This window comes from Mytilus edulis, chromosome 2, assembly GCF_963676685.1.
Source record: "Mytilus edulis chromosome 2, xbMytEdul2.2, whole genome shotgun sequence".
In the NCBI taxonomy this organism is placed as follows: Eukaryota; Metazoa; Mollusca; class Bivalvia; order Mytilida; family Mytilidae; genus Mytilus; species Mytilus edulis.
The window spans coordinates 32452897-32476217 of NC_092345.1; the positions used below are offsets into that span (position 1 = coordinate 32452897).

A 23321-nucleotide genomic window follows, 5' to 3' on the forward strand; every position below is an offset into this window, starting at 1 on the left:
TGACATTGCGAAGTTATTGAACTTAATTCTTAAAAAAAAAGCAACGGGTGTATCCTTTGCTAATGGCGCAGCTGTTTATTATTAACTTTTGTCTGACATTTTAAACCTTTAAACGACCTGATTATACTTCTACATATGACGAATTCAAATCATAGATCATGAATAAAAAAGGAGTTCTCACTACAAGCTCTAATATCTTCTACTATTTTGTAAGCAAACGTACACTAAAAGCTGTGGATAAAGTTTACGATTAAGAATAGAGGTTAAAATCTTTTGATTTCGTCAATTTCAAAGGAAATCACACTTCTCAAAAGTGCATGTATCATATGCATCTGCAAATATTATGAAGATCTATGAACATCTTGTTAATAAAAAAAGATAATGTAAATGATTAAAGAAAGTTTACATCTATAATACCATTATTAAGAGAAGAAAAAACAAAAAAGGAATATTGAAAAGAAATTTTTGTCAACTTTTAAAAATAAGTCAAAATATAGATTATGTACGCATGCATAATGATCGTTGTATATTCATTCTAACTGTTACCTGAACTGCGTTCCTTTCTTAATCATAAACCATTCCATTACTTTTACATTGTCCATTGTTAACTCTTTATATGCATTGTTTTTTTAAAGTTGTATCTGTCATACAAAATTAAAAGTCTTCATGGTAAGTTGGACTAGTTTTAAAATGTTTATAATTTTTTTGAATGTTAAAAAAATTATATTTCATGTCTTCAGAACTTGTAATATCAAAATTAATAAAGAGCTTTATATTTTAAAAGAGGATATTTTAAGCTAAGTAAAGCAATATAATTACTACTTTTTTTTAAATAATAAATTATGAACCCCGGCTGGTAAATATACTAATTGGTATCTACTTAGGAGTATTTAACGGCATTGACAACCCGGCCCTAATACAATCACATTATCAGGAAAAAAATATGTGACAGTGATCATTAAAATAATGTTATACTATTTTCATTTCTAATTTTTTAAAATTTGCGTGCTTTTTTTCCTTATTGGTAGGATTGTTCTTTTTGTATGGTTATTTTTTTCTAATGTTTGCATTCTGTTTGAAAATTAAGGTTTTTCTCCTTGATGTTCAAAATGTTAGAATATGAAACAATACTATCCAGGGTTATTATTTATATTGAAAGATCTTCACGTTTTCGGCGTGTATCCCTAAAACGTGCGATCAGAATTGGAATGTTAAATTCGATACTTCATGTAGAGATAGCGTCATGATCTTTGCATGTTATAGAACTCGTTTTTACTGACATACATAACATATTCTCCGCTCGACAAAACAATGGAACAACAACAAATCAGTTATAGCTTTCCAATCAAGAGCAAAACCTCTTACACTATATATGTAGAAACGTCTGAATATAAACAAATGATCCCACAAATCAGCTAAAATACCTCTCTGTGTGCACTATTCGCTTTTGTATTTAGCTTTTAGCTGTTTGTTGGTAAAAGCAAATTGCGCATGCTGAGTGTAAAAATATAAATAAATTATAAACATGAAAATCAGCTTTTATATCATTTCACAGATTAAATTTCAGATTTGAAGAACATGGCTGGAAAACAAATAATTAGGAATGTCATAAAACGACACAAATGCCAACCATGCGCAGACCAGAAGAAAAAGATAGTTGCGACAGCTTGGTGTACAGAATGCCAGGTGGGTTTGTGTAGTAACTGTCACAAACACCACGATTCACTGAAACTAACGCGGTATCACCACGTCATCAGCATGAGAGCATTTCAAGCAAAGATAACTACTGGACAATTAACACAAAAGATGGAGAAAATGCAAATTAAGGAACATCAGCAGAAACAGGTACTTATTTTTTTTTATATCAAACCGGCAGGATTTTATTGTTCAAGCTCTAAATCCTTGCCTACTATAAATAACGACAAGCCAAATGATATTTCAGCATGTTTAAAGTATTAATCAGATAGAAAGTTCCTAAATTGTTGCTTACTCCTTTAGACTCTTAAAATCGTGCTCTCCCACTTTGCTATGCATATCAAATATTTTTATCATTTACCTTTATTAAATTGTGTGTACAATATTCGATATTTGTGCAATCATATCATAGGAATGCATGGGTTTATTATTAATACCTTAGCTGTGTTTGGAAAAAAAACTTTCGAAATAATAGGACCTTAATTCTCTTCACCTCGCACTTCATTTTGCCATTTAATAATTTGAATCAAGCGTCATTGCCGAGTCTTATGTAGGTAAAATGCGCGTCTGGTGTACACAATTGTGTGAGCCTGGTCTCTTTGATGATTTTTTTACAATAACTTAGTCGATTCCACTGTTGTTGGTAGTTTCATTCCTGAGGATATCACCATCCCTGTAAAAAGCACTTCTGTGCTGCCATAAAATATCATTGGTATATAAAAAAAGAAGATGTGGTATGATTGCCAATGAGACATCTGTCCATAAGAGACCAAAATGACACAGACATTAACAACTATAGGTCACCATACGGCCTTCAACAATGAGCAAAGCCCATACCGCATAGTCAGCTATAAAATGCCCCGATAAGACAATGTAAAACAATTCAAACGAGAAAACTAACGGCCTTATTTATATAAAGAAAATGATCACATGTATGATTTAATAAGGTTCTACCCTAGGAGTAGATTTTCATAGGTGTATTTGGCAAAACTGTTCGGAGTTTTGGCTCATCAATGCTCTCGAACTTCATACTTTATTTGGCCTGTTTTAACTTTTTAAGTCGAGCGTCAGTAATGAGTCTTTTTAAACGAAATGTGCGTTTGGCGCACTCAACCATCTTTGGTGAATATTTTAAAATCTACTATTCTCTAATCTGATGATATTATTATTTAAACTTGAAAAGTTTAATGAAAACCAACCGACCAAAAAAAACAAGCTACATACAAACAAACAACAAACATACCCTCATAATGTCTTACCATATAAATATATAAAATTGCATACTATTTTTAACAAAGCATTATTTTTTTTATAATAGAAAATTAAAAAGAATAACACTCAACCAGAAGATCCAACAACAGAAAAAACTCCTTCTGAATCAGATCCGATTGATTTTAGTTCTAATGATATCGATATGAAAGCCAAGATGGATTCGGTAATATTTAAGTATTTTCGTACAATTGAAATTCTCAAGGGTGACAAAACATCTGTAATCAAAGATCTAAAAGTTCTAAGCAATGAACACGTGGTCATGATAGATGGCAACAATAACCGAATACTGAGTTCTGAAATCGAGGGTATTAAACAAAACGAATTTCGACTTCCAGGCAAACCATATTGCCTGGCAATAGCTCCCGATGACACAGCAGCAATCTCTCTATATGATAATGGAAAAGTGATAATGGTTGATATTTTCAAACGACAAATCTTCCGAGAGATTGTCATCACTTGTTTTGGTTTAGTGTTTACTCCGGAGCACCTTATTCTTAATTGCGGGAAAACTGGAATAAAGGCTATGGATATGAATGGCGACGTGTATGCAGTTATACCAGAAGTTCGAGGTGATGGTTATCTTTTCATTGGTCACGACGGTCATGTATATTGTAATTCATGTGGATCCAATCAGATTATAAGTTGTAACATACGCAGACGTTTAGTAAAAACTTTTACGACATTAAGTATCGAACACCCATTAGGAACAACAGTGGATGACGAAGGATTTGTTTATGAAGTTGGCGTTCAGTCTCCTAGCTCCAGTATTATAAGCCACGAAGGCAGCAAAGCTTCAGAGAGTATCCATATGATCAGTCCGACCGGAAGACATCACCGATTGGTGCTCACAAAACAAGATGGTGTCAATAATCCGTATGCAGTTTTTTACGATAATGAGAGAAAAAACTTACTCGTTGCCAACAATTTTGGAGAATCAGTGGTGATATACAGAAAAGAAGATGTGTTTCAGAAATGAAGTAGTGATATCTATAGATTTTGTTCAGATGACGCTTTTGTTTCTTGATATTTGCAAGTATAACCTATATTCTAAAATTCTACATTTATACTTATATTTTCGTACCGTGATCACACGACATGCCAGTGTATAATATTTCTTATTTAAGGATTACAACAATTAATTAAACAATATATCAATATGTATTTCAAATCGACATGCTCGAACATGCCTTTTCAATTAAATAGAAAATGACAATACAATCTTTAAAACTATTTATTGATTGAAAGCGAAAAAGAAGTAAACAGATTGAAAGATACGCTTTGTGCACCATTTGACAACACCACATTGCCAGATATGCATAGACTGACAAGTAGGACTTATATCGGATGGATATAGAGTAGATATCATGTCAGGGGACAACACTTGTCAGTCTTCAGGGATGTTGCATACACACTAGGTTAAGCTAAGCTATCAATAGTTATCTGTAACTGCCATCGCAGCTATTTTCACCGTAAACATCTTTATAAATTCTATCGCTTTGAATTTCAGAAGCCAACGGACAAGGTTTACTGCGAAATATAAAGTGAACCTAGTTTATGGTTACCGTTTTATCGGTTTTTTTTTAATGCTGTTGAACATGATTTGAAGCAGATTTTAGTAGAATAAAATCTTTTTAAAATACAAGGTTTTAAAAAAAAATACCCATTTAAAATTTCAAAATTGAGGGTTTTGAATTTCAATAAATGAATGATTTATATTTCTGAAAATCTAATGAAAGAATTTGTTGTCGTTTATCTTGAATATCGATAGGAATCATGTGAGGAAAATAAATACATGGTTGCAGTAGCCTACATATTTTCAGTCTTCGTAAATCAATTTTGAACACAGCAAAATGTGTTTGTCACCAATTTAAAGTGCCTAACCTAAAGGGGGTGGTACTATTTAATGATTTTTCTGGTTCCTGACAACTCTTCAGTACAAATTGAAGTTTTTGTTAATATTTTCCAAATTTGGCTTCAATTCCGGAGCACAGCTTAATATGTGTAATTCAAGGTTCTAACAATATCGTAGCTGATGATCAAATTGCAAACGCCCGAACATAGCCGAAAATCGCTTTTTAGTTAGTGTTTTCATGAAGGCCTTTGATAATCATAATCTCCATTACAAATTGAGTTTCTCATGAATTGATTTAACACTAGTGCAATTCTTCTTATTATACCCCCGCTTTAAAAAAGGGGGGGGTATACTGTTTTACCTCTGTCTGTCAGTCCGTCCGTCCGTCAGTCAGTCCGTCAGTCAGTCCGTCAGTCAGTCCGTCCCATGAAACTTTCGTCACATTTTTCTCAGGAACTACACATCCACCCTTTCTGTAATTTGGTATCGACATTTATATATGTCAGCCATACTGTGTGATGCATTTTCAGATTCATCACTTGACAACTTCCTGTTTACCGAACACTTGTCTGATTTTACACATGATAGCCAAGTTGAAAATTTTCGTCACATTTTTCTCAGGAACTACAATACAAGGATTTCTGAAATTTGGTTTCAGGACTTATATAAGTCAGCTATACCGTGTGATGCGTTTTCAGATTCATCACTTGACAACTTCCTGTTTACCGAACACTTGTATGATTTTACACATGATAGCCAAGTTGAAAATTTTCGTCACATTTTTTTCAGAAACTACCATACAAGGATTTCTGAAATTTGGGTTCAGGATTTATATAAGTCAGCTATACCGTGTGATGCGTTTTCAGATTCATCACTCGACTACTTCCTGTTTACCGAACACTTGTATGATTTTACACTATTAATATTATCCACTTGCGGCGGGGGTATCATCAGTGAGCAGTAGCTCGCAGTTTCACTTGTTGTTTTTCATTTTTTGCTTCAATTCAATAGCACGGCTCAATATGTGAAATTGAAGGTTTAAACAATATCAAAGCTAAACATGAAAATTGCAAACGCCAGCGCATTTTTAGTTGGAAAGGATTCTATGGATAGCCTTTTTGGTACCAACTTATTCCTCATATTACGGAATAGGACACAGTTGGATATGTTTACAAATCATACGAATAAACTGGTGTCTAAAAGAGAGGGACAACAGATACCAGATGGACAGTGGACCGTCAAACTCATAGATCAAAAATAGACTGACTACGCCATGGCTAAAAATGAAAAAGACAAACAGACAAATAATAGTACACATGACACAACATAGCGCACGAAAATATTCCTCTCGTGAGTTGAGGCATATACTAGTAGTCTCTGTTTACCTCAATCAATTCACAAGGTTTTAATGTGCAAATGTGGGTTGTTCTTCCTGTTTCAGGATGGTTGCTAAAAAACATTTTTTTTTACTATTATTTCTGTAAAATTGGAACATACGTGCGAGTAATATATCAAATGAAATATGCAAGCACGGTGCGACAGGAGAGAGTGAACGTGAGACTACGAAATGGGAAGTTGACAATAGGAAAACTGAAAACCTCATGTTTGTCACAGATCAATGTTTGAGTAAATTTTAAGTAAAATATTAAGAAAAGAAGCACGGTTCACAGCAGCTAATAAGATGTAAATACTCCGAGCTAAAATGTAGGTTGTATCGTTAGTGATACACAATTAGTAACCATCTTAAAACAATTCATATTTTGGTAGAACTAGAACGGTTTAATAAGATGACACAGTCGATATTTAATATTATAGATTGTGTATAAATTTCTAAATATTTGCAAATTGTGACGGTAGAACTTTTTAAGGGTCCACAAATGAGTGACACAGCTGGAGACCGCACTATTTCGTTCAAAACAAGCTGCTTGTTTCAGTTAATTCCAAGATAAGGAATAAATAAAGGCAACACTAGTATCCCGCTGTTCAAAACTCATAAATCCATGGACAAAAAACAAAATCGGGGTAATCACAGATACAAGGTTTGTAAAAAATTTTCAGTAAACGCTCGTTTTGTCCACAATTGAATCATCAGTGACGCTGAGAAAGACGGAATATTTATGGTCATGGTGTAGAAAAAGGTGAATAGGGACAGTAGAAGACTAATAATAACAGACATCAAAAATAAAAACGAAGAAAGGTACAAACAACAATTCAAACAAACATACAACAACAACAAAAACCACACTCAGGTGTAACATTAGGTTAAATTAAGGCAACAATAGTTTACCAATGTTTAAATCTCATAAATTGATTTAGACCTTTTAAGTCTACATTTGAAATTAATCTATACAGGTTATGAAAATAAGTACCCCATTACTGATTCCTTGAGTAAGTGGATTAGAAAAGCATACACTGCTTTAATGTCTTTTGAAAGAAAACGCTTGTTTAGAATTTTAGTCATGTAAATTCTTTCAGACATGTTGCAAGTAAAAAAGTAGATTCAGACCTACCTTTATTAGCTAAAACAAGTGTATGCAATATCATATTTTAATGAGTTTTATTGAAAAAATAACAAAAACAATGTCAAAGTATATATCATATATTCAAAATGTTGAGTATTATACTGCACCTGTAAAAGAGGAAATTTAAGTTATCTCCCTTTCTTCATAAAAGAAAGAATTCGTAAATAACGGACATAAACAAACACGTACCTAGATCTCGATATACATTTTTATCATAAATCAAATTAAAGACATTTCTAGCAATTGATGCCCTTCTTTTTTTGCTTATTTACATATAATGTACAAGACATGTCCTATACAATGATGTAGAATGATATGTTAAATATTAAAAAGAATAAATTATGATTGATGCCCAGTGTCCAGTTTATATTTTCTGTTCGTGATACATGTTTTCACATACGAACAAACTGTTGTAATCATTGAAGCGACTCATCCTCCTTAGTCACAGTACCATCTGTACCATGGATCATCTTCATGGAGGACAGTTGATGACTGTTTTCTTTGTTGGAACGTTTGGCAACTATATGAATTCATATACAAGTTATACGCATCTGTATGCTGTCCGGTACATCGTTTTAGTCACCAACTCGTATCTCAATCTACAAGGATAAAATGAATACATTTAACAAGTATGAATAGATGAACTGTGGTTGGGAAAGAACTTTTCATTTCACAGATATACATTATTTCTATACAAAAAGAGGGACGAAAGATACCAGAGGGACCCCACTTAAAACTAAGGCTGATCTCAGGTGCTCCGGAAGGGTAAGCATATCCTGCTCCACATGTGACACCCGTCAACTTAGTCGACAACCTCTGCTCTTGCTAGATATTAACGTTTCTTTCTGTCATTGTGTGTTATTGGAATTAAACAGATAAGTATGTTGCGAATGTAAAAAGTTCAAGCGCTGTGTTATAAAGGTGGCAACTAAATACAAGTTGACACCATTTGCGAGTATGGTCTTGAGGAAACGATGATAGTCCATCGAGAGGGGACGATAAATGGCTGACCCGTATTACGAGAGAGCCCTATCTCTTGTACGTTAAAGACACCCTTCTAGATTTTGAAAAAGAGCAGGCGAATGCCGCAGTACTCGCACCCGCAAAGTGGAAAGGGATTTATATAAGTTGCAAAACTTGTTTCCCAGTCAACTATAAATAAATATGTTTAAACTAAATACAAGTATATACATACAGAGACATGTTTCACTGTTTTTGACGTCGTTTTGCTAAATCAATAGAACAAGTATTGATTGATAGGAATTATTCATTGGTGGTTAATGTCTTGAACTAGTTTTCAGTAACCATTAATCATATGAGATTTGTGTATTCAGCCTTTTTGTCAGTTGTTTTTGTGTTATCTGTCAGTCTGATGAGTGAAGCTCCTTTCGACTGATTTTTGTTATTATGCTGTGCTGGTACCCCAAGGTCAGACAAGTTTAACAACGACACATTCTTTAGATTTAATTAAGGAGAAAGAAGTTTACCTGTTTTCAGATGAATTAGAGACACATATCAATGTTATACTAAAAAAATATGGAATTGCATGAATTTCTTATGAAGCGAGACCGTGTCTCAACAGGGTAAGGGTATCCTGCTTTGCATGCAAATTCATATAGTCACAATTTCACAATCAGTAACAAAGGCACAATCGGTTAAATTACAGATCAGGCGACTCTAATGGAATCTCAAAATTTAAGCGAAAACATGTCGCCAATGATTGAAACAACCAAAACAAGCTACCAAAATAATTAAGGTAAAGGAAACGAACAATGCAAAACAAGAAAAAAGATAACTAATAGAAATTGAATAAAAAGTTAATACGTAGTAGCCTCATCTTCTGACGCAGAATATAAATTCAATAAAAACTGTCATGATAACAGTTTCAAATAAACTCATCATAGATACCAGGATTTAAATTTATATTTGCGCCAGACGCGCTTTTCGTCTACAAAAGACTCACCACTGACGCTCGAATAAAAAAAGATCTAGGAATAGACCTGTTTATGTGTTTATGTGTATATTCACTCTCTACCGTTGACGAACTAGTGAATTACCTGGTTTTTACACAAGTTTTCCATCTCCATGTTCCACACTCCGTTGTATATTCTTCACGGACAAGTGTTTTATACGTCTGTTGATATGGCATATTATGTTTCTCATATTTGCAATTTCTAAAAGAAAAAATAAAGAAGACTTGTTTTTAAATTTTAAAGAAACAGCAGTACGAATATTGTGCATTTTTATGATTTGTAAAATGGAGTTAAAAAAACGATTGGAATTTTGTGTAATCATTTAGGAAGAAAAGGGAGTGTAATTTCAAGTGTAATGTAATTTCTAGGATTGCAATGTTAATGTATGCATCTACAAATAAAACATACATTTTTGTAAATTTTGTAAATACTTTGTCTAATCTTAAGATTTTCACAAACCTGACTATCAATACATGCATGTTCCATAAAGAAGAAAAAAATGCACGTAATAAAAAGTCATCAAAGATACCAGGTATAATTTATATGACAGAATGACGTTTATTACTTATGATTATAATGTTTCTTGTTTTTTTTTAATTAAAATAAATACATTTAAGATTCGTATTTAGGAAACTGAACAATTTGAGATATTTAGCACGTTATTTTTTTCTGAATAATAAAGAAATAAACTTTGTGCAGTTATGTAATGCAGGCGTATCAATAAGTAACTAAATCTTATAATCCCAAAGCATATACTGTTGGAATATTGGTATTCACTTTATAATAAGATAAAACCATATTTTATTAAAGTATAACCTCTTCATTTCATAAAACACACTATGATGGACAAATACAAAACGATTTTTAAACATCGAATTTATATAACTGAGCTTAATTGGTATAAACAAATGAAGTTTTTATTTTTCGTTAGCTGAAAACGACCAACTTCATGCCAAAACTTAAAAAGAAATAAGATATTTCAACTGAATCATGATGGGGAATTTATAACTTGTTGTTTTCATTTTTGTTATTATAAGACAGCAATACAAGAACATATTAAACCATTATAACCAGCGGTAACACAGATAGGCTTGAACTAGCCTTTTTTCAAATAGAACAGATATCAATGTAGTGAACATGCAATTCTTGGTGCACGTATCTCAGGTCAACGGTCAATAGTCTACGGCGCGCAGACTTATTTAAATGTAAAGCAAATTAATAAGAACATTGAAGGAATTTATGGACAGGATATTAATGAACGATAATTAATACATAATTGGATATCACTATATGGCCTTCAACATAATCAATACTTTCGCCCACGACTTCTACAGAAACTAAATTTTACCTAATTTCACATCTTCTTCCTCTATAACCCTTCGGACACCGACATTTGTCCTTTCTGCATTTGCCTCCGTTCATGCAAGGTTGTTCACATCGACCTACAATTATAAAACCAAGATTTAATACTATGTTGTAGTTTTATTACATGATATATCTAATGATAAGAGATAAAAATTACATAAAACATTTTGCATATGAACAAAAAACAAATGATACAAATGCATGAAGAAATTAATATATTCCCATAAATCTTTATATTCCTTATTTCAACCGACAGGAAAAGTGATTAATGGTCTTTGAAATATCTACTCATAATACCGTCTAATTTGGAAAAGAGAAAATGGAATTATTGTCAGAATATGAGCAATTTCAGCAACAAAATTGTTCAATACTTGTCTCTATGATGAGTTTATTCAGAATATTACCCCAAACTAAAGAAATATTTTGGCAGTTGTAGCTTAGAATCCATACACATGTAAAGTTAGTTTTTAAGTTTAATTCTACATAACATCTGAATCACATTGCCTGTAGAATAAGTTTTCATTAATAAAATGTTGTACTAAAAACTAACAAGAGCATCTTTCAGTGTCGTCAAGTTCTTATTTTATCTGTGTTGAGCGTCTGGCGTAATAAATAAGAAGCATATCATCTCTGTCATGTCTGTTGGGTGTCAATTTTACATCACATTTCTTTTTTGTCACAAAAAAAAGTAAAATTTACGGTTTCAAAATGTATCATATCAAAAGCTTTTAAGTTTGTATGAATCAGCAAAAATATATTACCACGTAGTTCAATCAGAACGCTTTAAGAAGGAAATGAGACACATTGTATCTGAATGATGAACAAATTACTTACCAATATGACACCATTTTCCTGAGTATCCTTGTTGACATTTGCATTTATTAGGACCATAGCAGGATCCTCCATTTTTACAGGTCCTCTTGCATTTGACTGTAAGCAAGTAATAAGAGTTATAAGGAATGATTATTAAATATCTATATAGAATGATCATACCAAAGGAACATTTGAAAGTAAAGTTGTTGAAAATGTGAACAGATATGATATCATACATAACTTACTGAATTAAATGAACGAAGATGTAATTTAACATACATAACTTACTGAATTAAATGAACGAAGATGTAATTTAACATACATAATTTTCTTATTGAAGTCAGAATATTAAAGTACTATGCTGATTAGAACCGTCATTTAGAACTTCCAAAGTCAAAATATTGGAGAGGAGAAGATTATTAGAATGTCTGGATATCGATTTAATCAAGATAAAACCATCTGTATGTATGATCCAAACCGGTTACGTTCAACTCTGCCTCAAGGAGTTCGAATTATCATTTTTTCAGTAAATGTAACACTATAGTTATCAAAGGTACCAGGATCAGGTAACACATCAAACGAGAATGTGTGCGACAAATCATGACAAGTCCTTGCCATTCCGAAGCACTAACTTGTGAGAAGCAGATTTAAATACAAATAAAATGTTAAGAAATCATTTTCTACATAAGAAAATGTCTGTACCAAGTCAGGAATATGACAGTTGTTACCCATTCGTTCGATATGTTTTAGCTTTAGATTTTTCCATTTGACAAGGGACTTTCCTTTTTGAATTTTCCTCGAAGAATTTTTGCGATTTAACTTTTGAGTTGGTTATTCTGTGAAACCAACACTTTCTGCCTTCCTAATTTTAGGATTTTAGCGCTCCCTATGAAGACAAAAATCAATATTTATAAACAAAACTTATTTCTTTCTTTTGGTAGCTTTCTCTTTTTTTTATACAGTAAAGTGCATAAGTACAAAATAAATTGGGAGCATGATGTGCTGTGTCAAGTTATACGGTATTTGTTCATTATATTTGAGACTCTTGTTGAATAAAATAATTCTGATAGAAAATTACTTACAATCTTCACATTTTTTACCAAAGTATCCTCGATTACATTTACATGTATCAGGCAAAATACAGGAACCATGCTTGCATTTTGGTCTGCATATAGCTATAAATAATAAATAATATATATATTTTTCTAAATTCTCGACTTAAAATGGTAGTTTTTCCAAAATGAAAATAATATTATATATATTTGCTACTCTTTTCTTGAACTTCAGAAACGCTAAAAACGTAATGGGACGATAATTTTGAAATTGAAAGCAAAAGATACATAAATACTTAAAAACCCAATGAGCAATATGATGCAGAGGGACTAATGTATTTGCTTCAAATTTTGTCTTTGTACAATTTGTAGTAAAGTGATAGTGATGAGCAATTGTTTTCCCATTTTGTAATAAGACAAAAATATTGTTTGATTAGGGAAAAGCAAAGCGGTGTTCAAATTCAAACTCTTAAGTTTTGAAACATAGCCGTAAATCATAAAAAAAATCATAAAAAAAATCTTTGGAATATTTGTTTTGGTTTATAGAAATTATGTTTGTAAGTCTTGATTAATTTAATTTATGTATATACTACGTCACTTTTCATCAGCATGTAGAAGTTTTTTGTAATTGCAATCTGTTTTAGTATACATACCTTTATGACATCTTCTTCCACGAAATCCCTGAGGACATGAACATTTGTTCTTAGAAACACATTTCCCTCCATTCTGACATCCTTTTCTACATACAGCTATAAACACAAAATCGTCACTAAATGATCATTTGAAAACGTAAATGTAGCAAAAAAAAAAACAAAAAAAAAACTTTTAAATAATAATCTGATAAGACTCAACAGCATTTAACGTCAGTCATTTTGTCCATGTGTGTCTACTTCGTTATAAGACTTAGGACATAGTTTCCTTTTGCTTGCTTTTCATCTATCTCATATAATTTGAAATAAAGGATACCTAGAAAGCATAGACTGCTTCATATCTTTCGTCTACAAATTGACCAGGATGGTCGTTTGCTAACTAAAGATTACCACTATATTGACGATTTCAGTTTTCCAATTGTAAACTTTGCATTTCTGAGTAGAAACATTTCAGCCGCGGCTGCATATGGAGTATTATCCATTTTGATACCATATTCTTGGAAATTGGTATCATATTATGATTTCTTCCATAAAGAGTTGCTGTAAACAAGGAAGCGATCGATTTTCTTTCTCCTACTCGAGTTCATATGAGTGTTTTGTCTTTTTTTTCTTTTGTCTGCTTTCCACCATGTCTTGTGGGACTTGTACTTAACGTCGATAGACTCCCTTTATATTTAGTTAGCCGACAAAAATATTTTCTCTGGAAGTCTGCCATCCGGTAATAAATTTCTTGTTGAAGATCGACGTACGGGATGTATAAATTCGCAAACACGTGTTTTCGGAATGGAGAGAATTAAATCCTATACCTTTTTTTAGGGATTGTGCCATGTTCTCAAAATAAAGATTTTGGAAATATTGTATACAGTTATTTTACAAATATAAATAATTTGACTTCTTTTCTACAGGTTGGTATGTTTAACTATCAATAGATATTTGAAAATAAGGGGGCGTGACTTCCTTGTGTTAAAATTACCATAGAAGACGAAATAAATTAAAAGCAAAAATGAGTATTTGCCATCAAAACTGTTTCACTTACGTTGAGAACAATCATTTCCAGTATATCCTCGTTTACATTTACACGTGTTGTGACGGATGCACTTTCCTCCATTATGGCATGTGATGTCACACGATGCTGTAATATATATGAAATAGACATTAAAGCAAAATTTTTGTATAAATATTTATTGCAAATGAATCAAGTGTAATTTAAAAGGTATGTAGTGTAACAAAGCTAATGTGTGATTAATATATAACACCATGCTGACGATTACTTTTAAAAATCGCCGAAAAAAGTATATATCCTTTACACATGTTACAGAATTATAAGTGACTTTTATAATTTTCAAAATGTATACACATCTAATGATCTTAATAAAACGTCAACGCTGTAAATAGGGTGATTGCATCATTTAACTGTCCTTGACTGAAGATGTCTGTTGTTCTTCGGCAACAAGTTATTTGTTTGTGCGTTTGTTTGTGACGAGTGTTAGTTCTTCTGTATGTTTGTGATGTATTTCTGTCACGCAGTATTGTCTTTTTAGCGATTTATTTCTTTAACATTTTCATATAAGCATGAGGTTTGAATAGCCACAAAACCAGGTTCAACCAACCATTTTTGTCTTAAAATGTCATATAACAAGTCAGGAAAATGGTAGTTATTATCAAATAGTTCATTTCTATGGATGTTAGTGTTTGTTTGTGTTGCACTTCAGTGTTTCTGTTGTTCCTTTGCTTTCTCTTATAGATGATGTGTTTCCCTCGGTTTTAGTTTGTAATCCGAATTTGTTTTCACTCAATCGATTTTTGACTTTTGAACACCGGTATACTACTGTTGCATTAATTTAACATAGTGCGAACACTTTTTGGTTAGAATGGACTATCAATGAAGATATATTTTTGTTTACTTGTAAATTGTCACGTTTTACTTACGAGTACAAAATGGTTCGGAGAACCCGGAGGGACAACTGCATATTCCAGGTTTTTCGCATTGGCCACCATTTAAACATGGTGGATTACAAATTGCTACAAATATGATATGTTATATATTAGTGTTAATACATGAAAAAAATGCAGTTATTAAGGTCAATTGTTACTAAAAGGCAAAAGGAAAAAGATACCAAAAAGATTTTCAAACTAAACCTGGGTTGATCTCAGGTGCTCTACCTTAATCGGGAATCATGATTAAATGCAAAACAAGTGCATTTTGATTACTATGGAATCAATGCTTTTTTTGTTTAGTCTTTTATTTGTTTTAAGTTTATAGTGGATTTTTTTTCTCTCAGGATAATAGATTATTCTTTTCAACTATCTCATTCTTATGTATTAATGTGTAGAACAAATAAGGAACAAACCAAATAAGAACTGTACTGTATGTCAAGTTGGTCGATCCAGTTGAAAGAGAGATGACGTAAGGATTTCTGAATGTAGAGGGTGTAACACTCATCATACGTGAGGCATGGGATTTAACCTGCACTAATTCAGAAATATGCCATTCGTTTGAAGAGTTTGAGCTTTTGCTTTTATCATTTGATTACGGACTTTCCGTTTTGCATTTTCCTAGGAGTTTGGTATTTTTGTTATTTTATCGTTTTTTCCAACAACAGTAAAATTTTACATAACTAACAGCCCTTGTTTTTATTGCCAGGCGAAATAAGGCAACGTGACAATTCCTCTTTCCCTACTCAGCCTTTCGGATATCCACAAATGAAAGGTCATTTTAATTTTATATTTTTCATAAAGATAAATTATCATAAAAACCACAAATACCAACCATTTTCACAGTATTGTCCATAGTATCCGGATGGACAGAAGCAGACACCTGGTGACAGACACTTTCCTCCATTTCTACAAATCTTCTCACATGCAGCTGCAAAATGAGTCAAACACAATGTTATTCGATACTGACGGTAGACAGGTTTTCAGAAGATAGAACAAATTATAATTCATTTATATAGTGGACACATAAATAATGCTTGTAAGGAAAATGAAATAAAATTATATGGCATTTTCATTGATTCCTTATTCCTTTACCTTACTGTCAAACAGAAAATTAAAAAGATAAGTACATACCTTTTTCACAGTTCTTTCCAATATATCCCGTCACACAATCACATGAACCATTAGTATTACAACTCCCTCCATTTAAACAAGACTGGAAACAATCTTCTGAAATCAAACAAAACAATAAAACTTAAAATAATATGGGGAGATGTAGGAAGTTTTTTCATGAGTTGCATGATTAAAAATATTTTTTAACTAGAAGATTACGACCTACCAATCAATTTGATCTTTGTTTAAAGATGAACATGTTAAGACAGCCGTAGGGTCTTGTAGACTTTAATTTGTAACAGTTTAATGTATAAATCATTGAGTTTAATGAAACAGAAAATTACAACTAAGTATCTTTCTGTAGCCCCGAACATGCTAAATTAATTATTTGCAAGTTCAAACTCTTTACATTGCTATTTATTGTTTCTTTTTTATTTCCGTTGCGTTCTTAAATCATTTAAAGACTGTAGGCGACATAATATAAATGAATATTTACCTTTACATTTATCAAGGTAGCAAAGTCTATTCTGAACAACTTGGGAATGATCGGGAAGACATTCTTCTACCTCGATTTCGTTGTTTCTGCAGTAACGTGACCTTGACTGTGTTCCAGTTCCACATGTAACTGTGCACGAAGACCATGACGACCAGTCAGCAGGTAAATCTGTTAACGAAAATAAATTCATATGTCTGAACAACGGATCTTTAAAACTATTTCAATTATATAACTGTTACAAACACTTTACCTCTGTAGAACACTGTACTCTATTAAAATCAGTTTCAACAGAATATAAAAAAATAGAATTTTGTAGCTTGACTAGCATTTATAAAGAAAAATTATTTTTACCTTGATAACAAGATATTCAAAATCACATACAAATTTAAAAAAGAAACAACAGTATAACCTTTAATTTTCGTTTTGTCTTTCAGAGCTTTGTCTTTCCTTTTTCTTTTCCTCCTAGTCTTATTATCATCGTCTCCGTCTTTGTTTGCCTGGTCCTTAATTGCCTTTTCCTGAAAGTATATATGCGAACAAATCAAGAAATATGTAATTTTTTTCTAACACTTTTGGTTATCCTATAACATCGATTCGTCCACCAAAAATGTAAGAAACTGTTCAACATAATTATATATATATATTTGTCGGATCTTTCCTATAAGATATTCCAGTACACCACTTTGATTCAAACCGATCTGAAATTGCATCACTAACGAAAGTTAACATTATATAGCCTATTTGGCAGAGTGGCGAAAAACTCTTTTTGTTGGCACGTTATAATAGAAGCATTTGTTTAAATCCTACTCGGCGAAGGACCAAATTTCCTACAGCAAATTTGCATATCTTTGGAAATGTAACATGGATGTTCGCTCGGAACAGTCGTGCTAAGTCCATTGTTGAAATGTGAATAAAAGAAAGTAGGGCAATTGCCAATGACAGCAACTCTATGATTAAAAAGTACATCTAGAGGGAAACATACAGACTGAATCTTCAACAATAGAGTTTTTTCTTTACTGTATAACAAGCTCTACATAGTCTTGTCCTCAGTCTTTACAAGTCATAAATAAATTAAACAGAAACTATAATCTGCTATCAATACCAAATTATCCAACATAACAAGAAAAGAAATAAAAAAAGAAGACACAATGACATAAGACAAGAGATGACGAGGTTCATTTTACAAAGTATCAAGTTAAAAATAGTTGTCTTGAGTACCCCCTTTTTTTAACAGAATGTGTCTCCTTGTCCTTTTACCAAGTTGCATTTTATAAATATGACCACCAATCTTAGATACATTTGTAGTACATTTTATATAGATTAAACCTGTATTATAAAAGACCATGTGTCTAATCAAATACCACCTTTTTGCTCTCCCTTAAGTTGTCTATTAAAACAGAGATTAACAACCACTTTTTTGCTCTCCCTTAAGGGGTCTATTAAAACAGGGTTAACTGTATATCCCTTTAATCGAATTATACCTGATTAAAGACACCATCTTTTGATTTGTTTTGGTTGTGACATTGCTTCTTTGCTGCCTCTGGATCTGGAATGATAAGTGCTTGCTCCAAATTACCCTAAAACAAAACAAAACATTCATTCCTTTAAACAATTATATCTTGCAACGAACAAATGAATGTACACCAATTGTACATGCAATTTAAGGCAAATTATATATCGCACCATTATACAAATTACGGTAGGCTCGTATATGTTGTCTGTTACTAGGCAAAATTCTGCACCTATCGAACTAAACTCATTTTCCGGTGGCAGTTCAACTTTGCGCCCTTCGATTGATTGTGCTCAATTTGCAGAGCCTATCAATAAGATTAATTTCGTATTTGTTTTCAACCAGTGTTCCCGCGCTAAGGGGGCCTCAGGGAAGATTAGTTTATTATAACAAACTGAGTTTACCCTCTTTAAATAAAGAATTTATTATTATTATTATTATTACTACATATACAATGAATATGATTCTTTGGGCGTTACATAAACAGCTATTATTATGTTTGGGTAGAAGATTATTCATTAGTAGGTAAGAAATGTATATAAATCTAATATTACATAAACATTTAAATTGAATATCATCTTTTCATCGCTGCTCTTCATTGCAGTGACGAAATGCTCCTTTTTTTTTTAAAGTTATTTGTCATGAAATAAAAATAGCTTTCAGAAATGATCGAAAACACGATTCAAACTTATATGAAAATACAATTCACTTTTAAAAACAAATGATTTTAAGTAATATTACCTCAAATGGTGTGCCATGCCTGGCAAAATATGGTCCTATCGCAAACATTAGGTTATTTCCTAATTTTGAATGTTTTGATCTGCTGAGATTTTGTTCAAACACACTATCACAGTCGAAATATAAAGTAATATGTCTCCTTTTTACACTAAAAGCTAATTGGTGCCATTTTCCATCAGCTATTGGAATGTCGAATAATGGCGATTTCTCACCCGGAAGATCATTTTGATCGGAATACTGGAAAAGTGTTTGGTCGCCATATTTTATAGCAAGTTTTTGATTACCCATGATATCACTAAGTGTCAATAAATATCCTGATAATCCTTTATTAATTTTTAAATAAAACAAAATGGAAAAATCTTTAGGAAAATCTAAATGAAATACTGATGAGAGAGGTGAGTATAAATTAGCTATTGTTGTAATGTTGTAAGCGGTATGCCGCTCTGAGTCAATTGTTACTCCTAGAGGTAGTTTATAAACTCCAAATATCTCCAAAAAATCTGTTATCCCTGTAAAATAAATGAATTAGTATTATTAAAACTGTATAAATACTGAATATATGCAATAATACAGAGCGCATTTTTCTGTCTCAAAATATTTTATATCCTTTAAACAAATAAAATTGAAAATGGAAATGGGGTATATGCCAAAGAGACAAACATCCCGAAGACTGATTTTTTTTTTGGTTCGGCTTTGTGCGAATATATCTGTTCAGCATTTTTAATCTTAAAGTAACGCTGCGCTATTATTATACCAATTATCTCTTCATATTTGTTAAATATAAATCAGGGTATTGAATTTATAAACACTTTGTGTAATGTTGAAAATGATTGTATTCAACTTTTAGTTATTTCACAACGAGGTTCTAGGTTTTATGGGCCAAACTTTATTTCCTGAAAAAGGAAGCCATTAATGTCAACATATAAATTAGTTCATTACTCACGAAATAAAATTTAATTGTGTATGCGATAAGCATGCGATAACCAAGGTTTATTTAATCAGTCGACAGGTTTTTTTTTCAGATTTCAGTTTGATTATAGATTTATGTATTTCATTGTTACATTGAGCATGAAGGTTATAGTCTGTCTTTAGATAATTTAATACCTGAACATGGAAAAGTATTGCACTGCCTTTTATCCACATTTGTACCATCACAAGAGCTCTCTTTCTTTGAACATGCTCGTTTTCGCTCTTGTTGTCCATTGTTACAGGATTTACTGCAGGATGACCACTCTGACCATTCATTCCATCCTAGAAGATTATAAATTTAGTCAATATAAAATAAGGCGATGTGATAGCATTAAGGATGAGACAACTATCCACTAAAGTTCAAATGATATGGATGTAACCAAAACCTAAAGGTAATTTTATGTCCTTCAACAATGAGCAAAACTCGTATCGTATATATATATATGTGACAGACAGTAACCAACGAAAAAAAAAACAGAATTGCAGACTCCTTATTTAGGACAGGCACATAAAAAATGTGGCGGAGTTTTAACATGTGTGTAGGCGCTGAAGTCCACTTAACATGGGACGGTGGTATAACATACACAACATAAGACTAAACTGTAAAATTCAATTGAAATGGCTAAACAGACTGGCATGAAGCATAACAACTCTTTAGTCAATTTAATGTTTTTAATGTTAACAAAAGGACAACATATGTGTAATGTGCACTAAGTATTTTGACGATTTCATTAGTTTTATTTCTATTTTTATATATTTTGAAGCGAAAAGCTTTACTTTAACTTTATCTATCTAGGTCTACCGAACTAAACACAATTTTATGAACTTTTTTAAGATGTACATAACATTGGTTCACAATCTATTGTATCACTAAGTTTAATGAACTAAAAATGTCAAAATAGAATGCACTTTAATCATGTAGTTCATATAAATAATAGTACATCATTTAAAAGAATTAACTTTGCATTGGTCTGAGTGTCATGCTAGGTTCATGCAAGGGTAGTTACATACGTATCGAATAAATGCGATGCCAGCTGAGCAGATATTTTCTTTTAAATCAACTGATGCATATTTTGATATTTAAAAGAAGTAACAGAAGAATTATGCTGACTTAATATTAATAAAATCCTCGTCCTTTGGTCTCAGACGCTGGTGGATATTTGTTTCATTGGTGATCGTATCACAACTCTTATGTGAGCACCTGATATCACCTGAGATCACCCCCAGTTTTTTAGTGGTGTTAATGCTGCTTAGTCTTTGGTTTTCTATGGTGTGTAATCTGTACTATTATTTGTCTGTTTGTCTTTTTATTTTTAGCCATATCGTTGTCAGTTTATTTTCAATCTATGAGTTTGACTGACCCTCTGGTATCTTTCGTCCCTCTTTTATGTTTTTACTTTGTCTTTCAAATAAATATGCAGTTAATATCATCACTTAAAGTTCATGTAAAAGAAAAAAGAAGAAAATGTACACCCTTATTCTTAAAAATGAGAAAAATTTAAATTATGTAAAGTTGTAAAATAATAGTTATTTCACGAAATGCGACTATCATAACTATGTATAAGTATATGTGTTCTTTAATAGCCACCATAACTTCTTATTTACCTAACCACAATCGCCTTCCATACCGAATGTCAATGGGGTGCTTTAATACGGGTGTCAATTCATGTTATTTAGGTACAATCTTAATCTGATAAAAATATATGAGATCTATCATGTCATGATGAATAATCAATTAATACATTACTCAGTGTAAGTTTAAATGTCTACTGTTTCTAATTAATTCATTACTCAGTGTAAGTTCAAATGTCTACTTTTTCTTTAACTTTTATAAGTCATTATGTCAGGACAATCATTGTTTTTAAGAGTTTATTTTGTAATTGTATAAATTATTTGACACGGATTTGGATAGACCATCACATTGTAGGATTATGACTCCGTCAAAAGTCACTGATGTCACTGATTGCAACATACGATTGTATGAATATGCCTTCGTCAATTATCTCATCATAAACATGCATGAAATATTTGTCACTGGACGTTAAGCAACCAACAATCAATCAATCGTCAATTGACACTTATGTGCCAGACATTGATTGATACCGTGACCACATTGTAGGATTAAGCCTTCGTCGATTGACATGGATCGGCACGTCATATTGTAGGATAAGGCCTATAAAGTTACGGACATCTTATGCATTTTTTAGAGTTGACTTTGCGCTTTAGTGAACTCTATATCAACAAATTTATGGTAATTGTTAGTCATTTCTTTATTCAATAATCCTATAAATATTTACATTCTGCATGAAAAACGTCGCAAAAGGTACATTTTGTATGAATTAAATATCAACGAGTTTAGAGTCCGCCATCTTGGGCTGTGGGCAACTTAAGTTACCCACAGCCGTTTAAGCACAGTGATATTGATTGACTTGAACATCTATCAGGATGATGCCTTGGAATTATTTCTTGATTTTCATGACTTGTTTTGCAAAGAAAAATTACAGAGGGATGTATTGTTTTTATGTTTCATTGCAGTAAAATTTAATATAAGAGAAACATGAGGTTTTAACTTATGTACTTTTCCGTCGCTACAATGTACCAAGGGATTAAGTTCATCAGTCAACACCATTTATACGGATTTTGATAGGAATGAGGTATAATTTCATGACATCTACCCACATACAAACATAGTATACATGTATATAATTTTGATGTATGTTTAACGTTCATTTCTCATTTATCTTTTGGTGTATCATATAACTTAGAAAACCCATATCATAACAACGTGCAGTTTTAAATACTTGAATTTTACCTAGAAATATGAATATGTTTTGTCTTTTGCATATGAAGTTTTATCCTATCTTTGTCATTCAACTATTTTCAATTTAAAGGTTGTTATCTTTTAACACAAAACAATCCCGAATTTAACTGCTGTAATTAAAAAAAAAAAAAAACAGAAAGGAAACGTCATTTGTTTTATTTTCTGACGTGTTTGATAAATTTGCTATCATTGAGAGCGACATATTGAATGCAGTTTTTTGTTAACTAAATAATTCTAAATTAACAAGTTGTTCTATGAGCTATTGCTTTATTATGATACCCACGCTTTAGATTTCACTATCCACGAAAATTATCAAAATACAACGCATGGTATAGGTTTTTTTTCCCCACATTTTGACACTTTTGATATTTACATTTTCTAAGATTCGTCATAGGTTTGACCCTATTAACGAAGACATACAGAATAAGAATAGAATACCATACCTCTATATAAAAAGTATTTCGTCATTTTCAAGGTACATTCTACATGTTCTATATAAAATATAATTTGTGAAGAAGATTATCTGTTTTAGCTTCGGGTTTTTA

General features: G+C 31.9%; 2 protein-coding genes across 2 annotated transcripts in view; one reads left to right on the forward strand and one right to left on the reverse strand.

The window, feature by feature from the left end:
- The first annotated feature begins 1547 nt into the window (after nt 1–1547).
- On the forward strand, nt 1548–4063 carry LOC139511990 (uncharacterized). Its single transcript, XM_071299274.1, has 2 exons — nt 1548–1845; nt 3014–4063. Exons 1-2 carry the CDS (start codon nt 1579–1581, stop codon nt 3941–3943), a joined length of 1197 nt encoding a protein of 398 aa, XP_071155375.1. The 5' UTR covers nt 1548–1578; the 3' UTR covers nt 3944–4063.
- A 3296-nt stretch (nt 4064–7359) lies between these two features.
- LOC139511973 (uncharacterized) overlaps nt 7360–23321 on the reverse strand; it is a 31943-nt gene continuing 15981 nt past the window's right edge. Inside the window, exons 2-16 of the mRNA XM_071299214.1 lie at nt 20091–20237; nt 18990–19495; nt 18220–18315; nt 17148–17256; nt 16739–16906; nt 16264–16359; nt 15965–16060; nt 15124–15216; nt 14231–14326; nt 13198–13293; nt 12575–12667; nt 11514–11609; nt 10663–10756; nt 9399–9515; nt 7360–7940 (exon numbers count right to left, since the gene is read on the reverse strand). Of these exons, the coding sequence (XP_071155315.1) occupies nt 7883–7940; nt 9399–9515; nt 10663–10756; nt 11514–11609; nt 12575–12667; nt 13198–13293; nt 14231–14326; nt 15124–15216; nt 15965–16060; nt 16264–16359; nt 16739–16906; nt 17148–17256; nt 18220–18315; nt 18990–19495; nt 20091–20237 (1961 nt within the window). The 3' untranslated portion in view covers nt 7360–7882. The remainder of the gene's footprint in view (nt 7941–9398; nt 9516–10662; nt 10757–11513; nt 11610–12574; nt 12668–13197; nt 13294–14230; nt 14327–15123; nt 15217–15964; nt 16061–16263; nt 16360–16738; nt 16907–17147; nt 17257–18219; nt 18316–18989; nt 19496–20090; nt 20238–23321) is intronic.

What these genes read in the sequence shown, in the direction of transcription:
- LOC139511990 (XM_071299274.1), top strand. Translation starts at nt 1,579, where the DNA reads ATGGCTGGAAAACAAATAATTAGGAATGTCATAAAACGACACAAATGC. An exon ending in AGGAACATCAGCAGAAACAG is followed by an intron (nt 1,846 to 3,013) that starts GTACTTATTTTT and finishes TTTTTATAATAG; the next exon opens with AAAATTAAAAAGAATAACAC.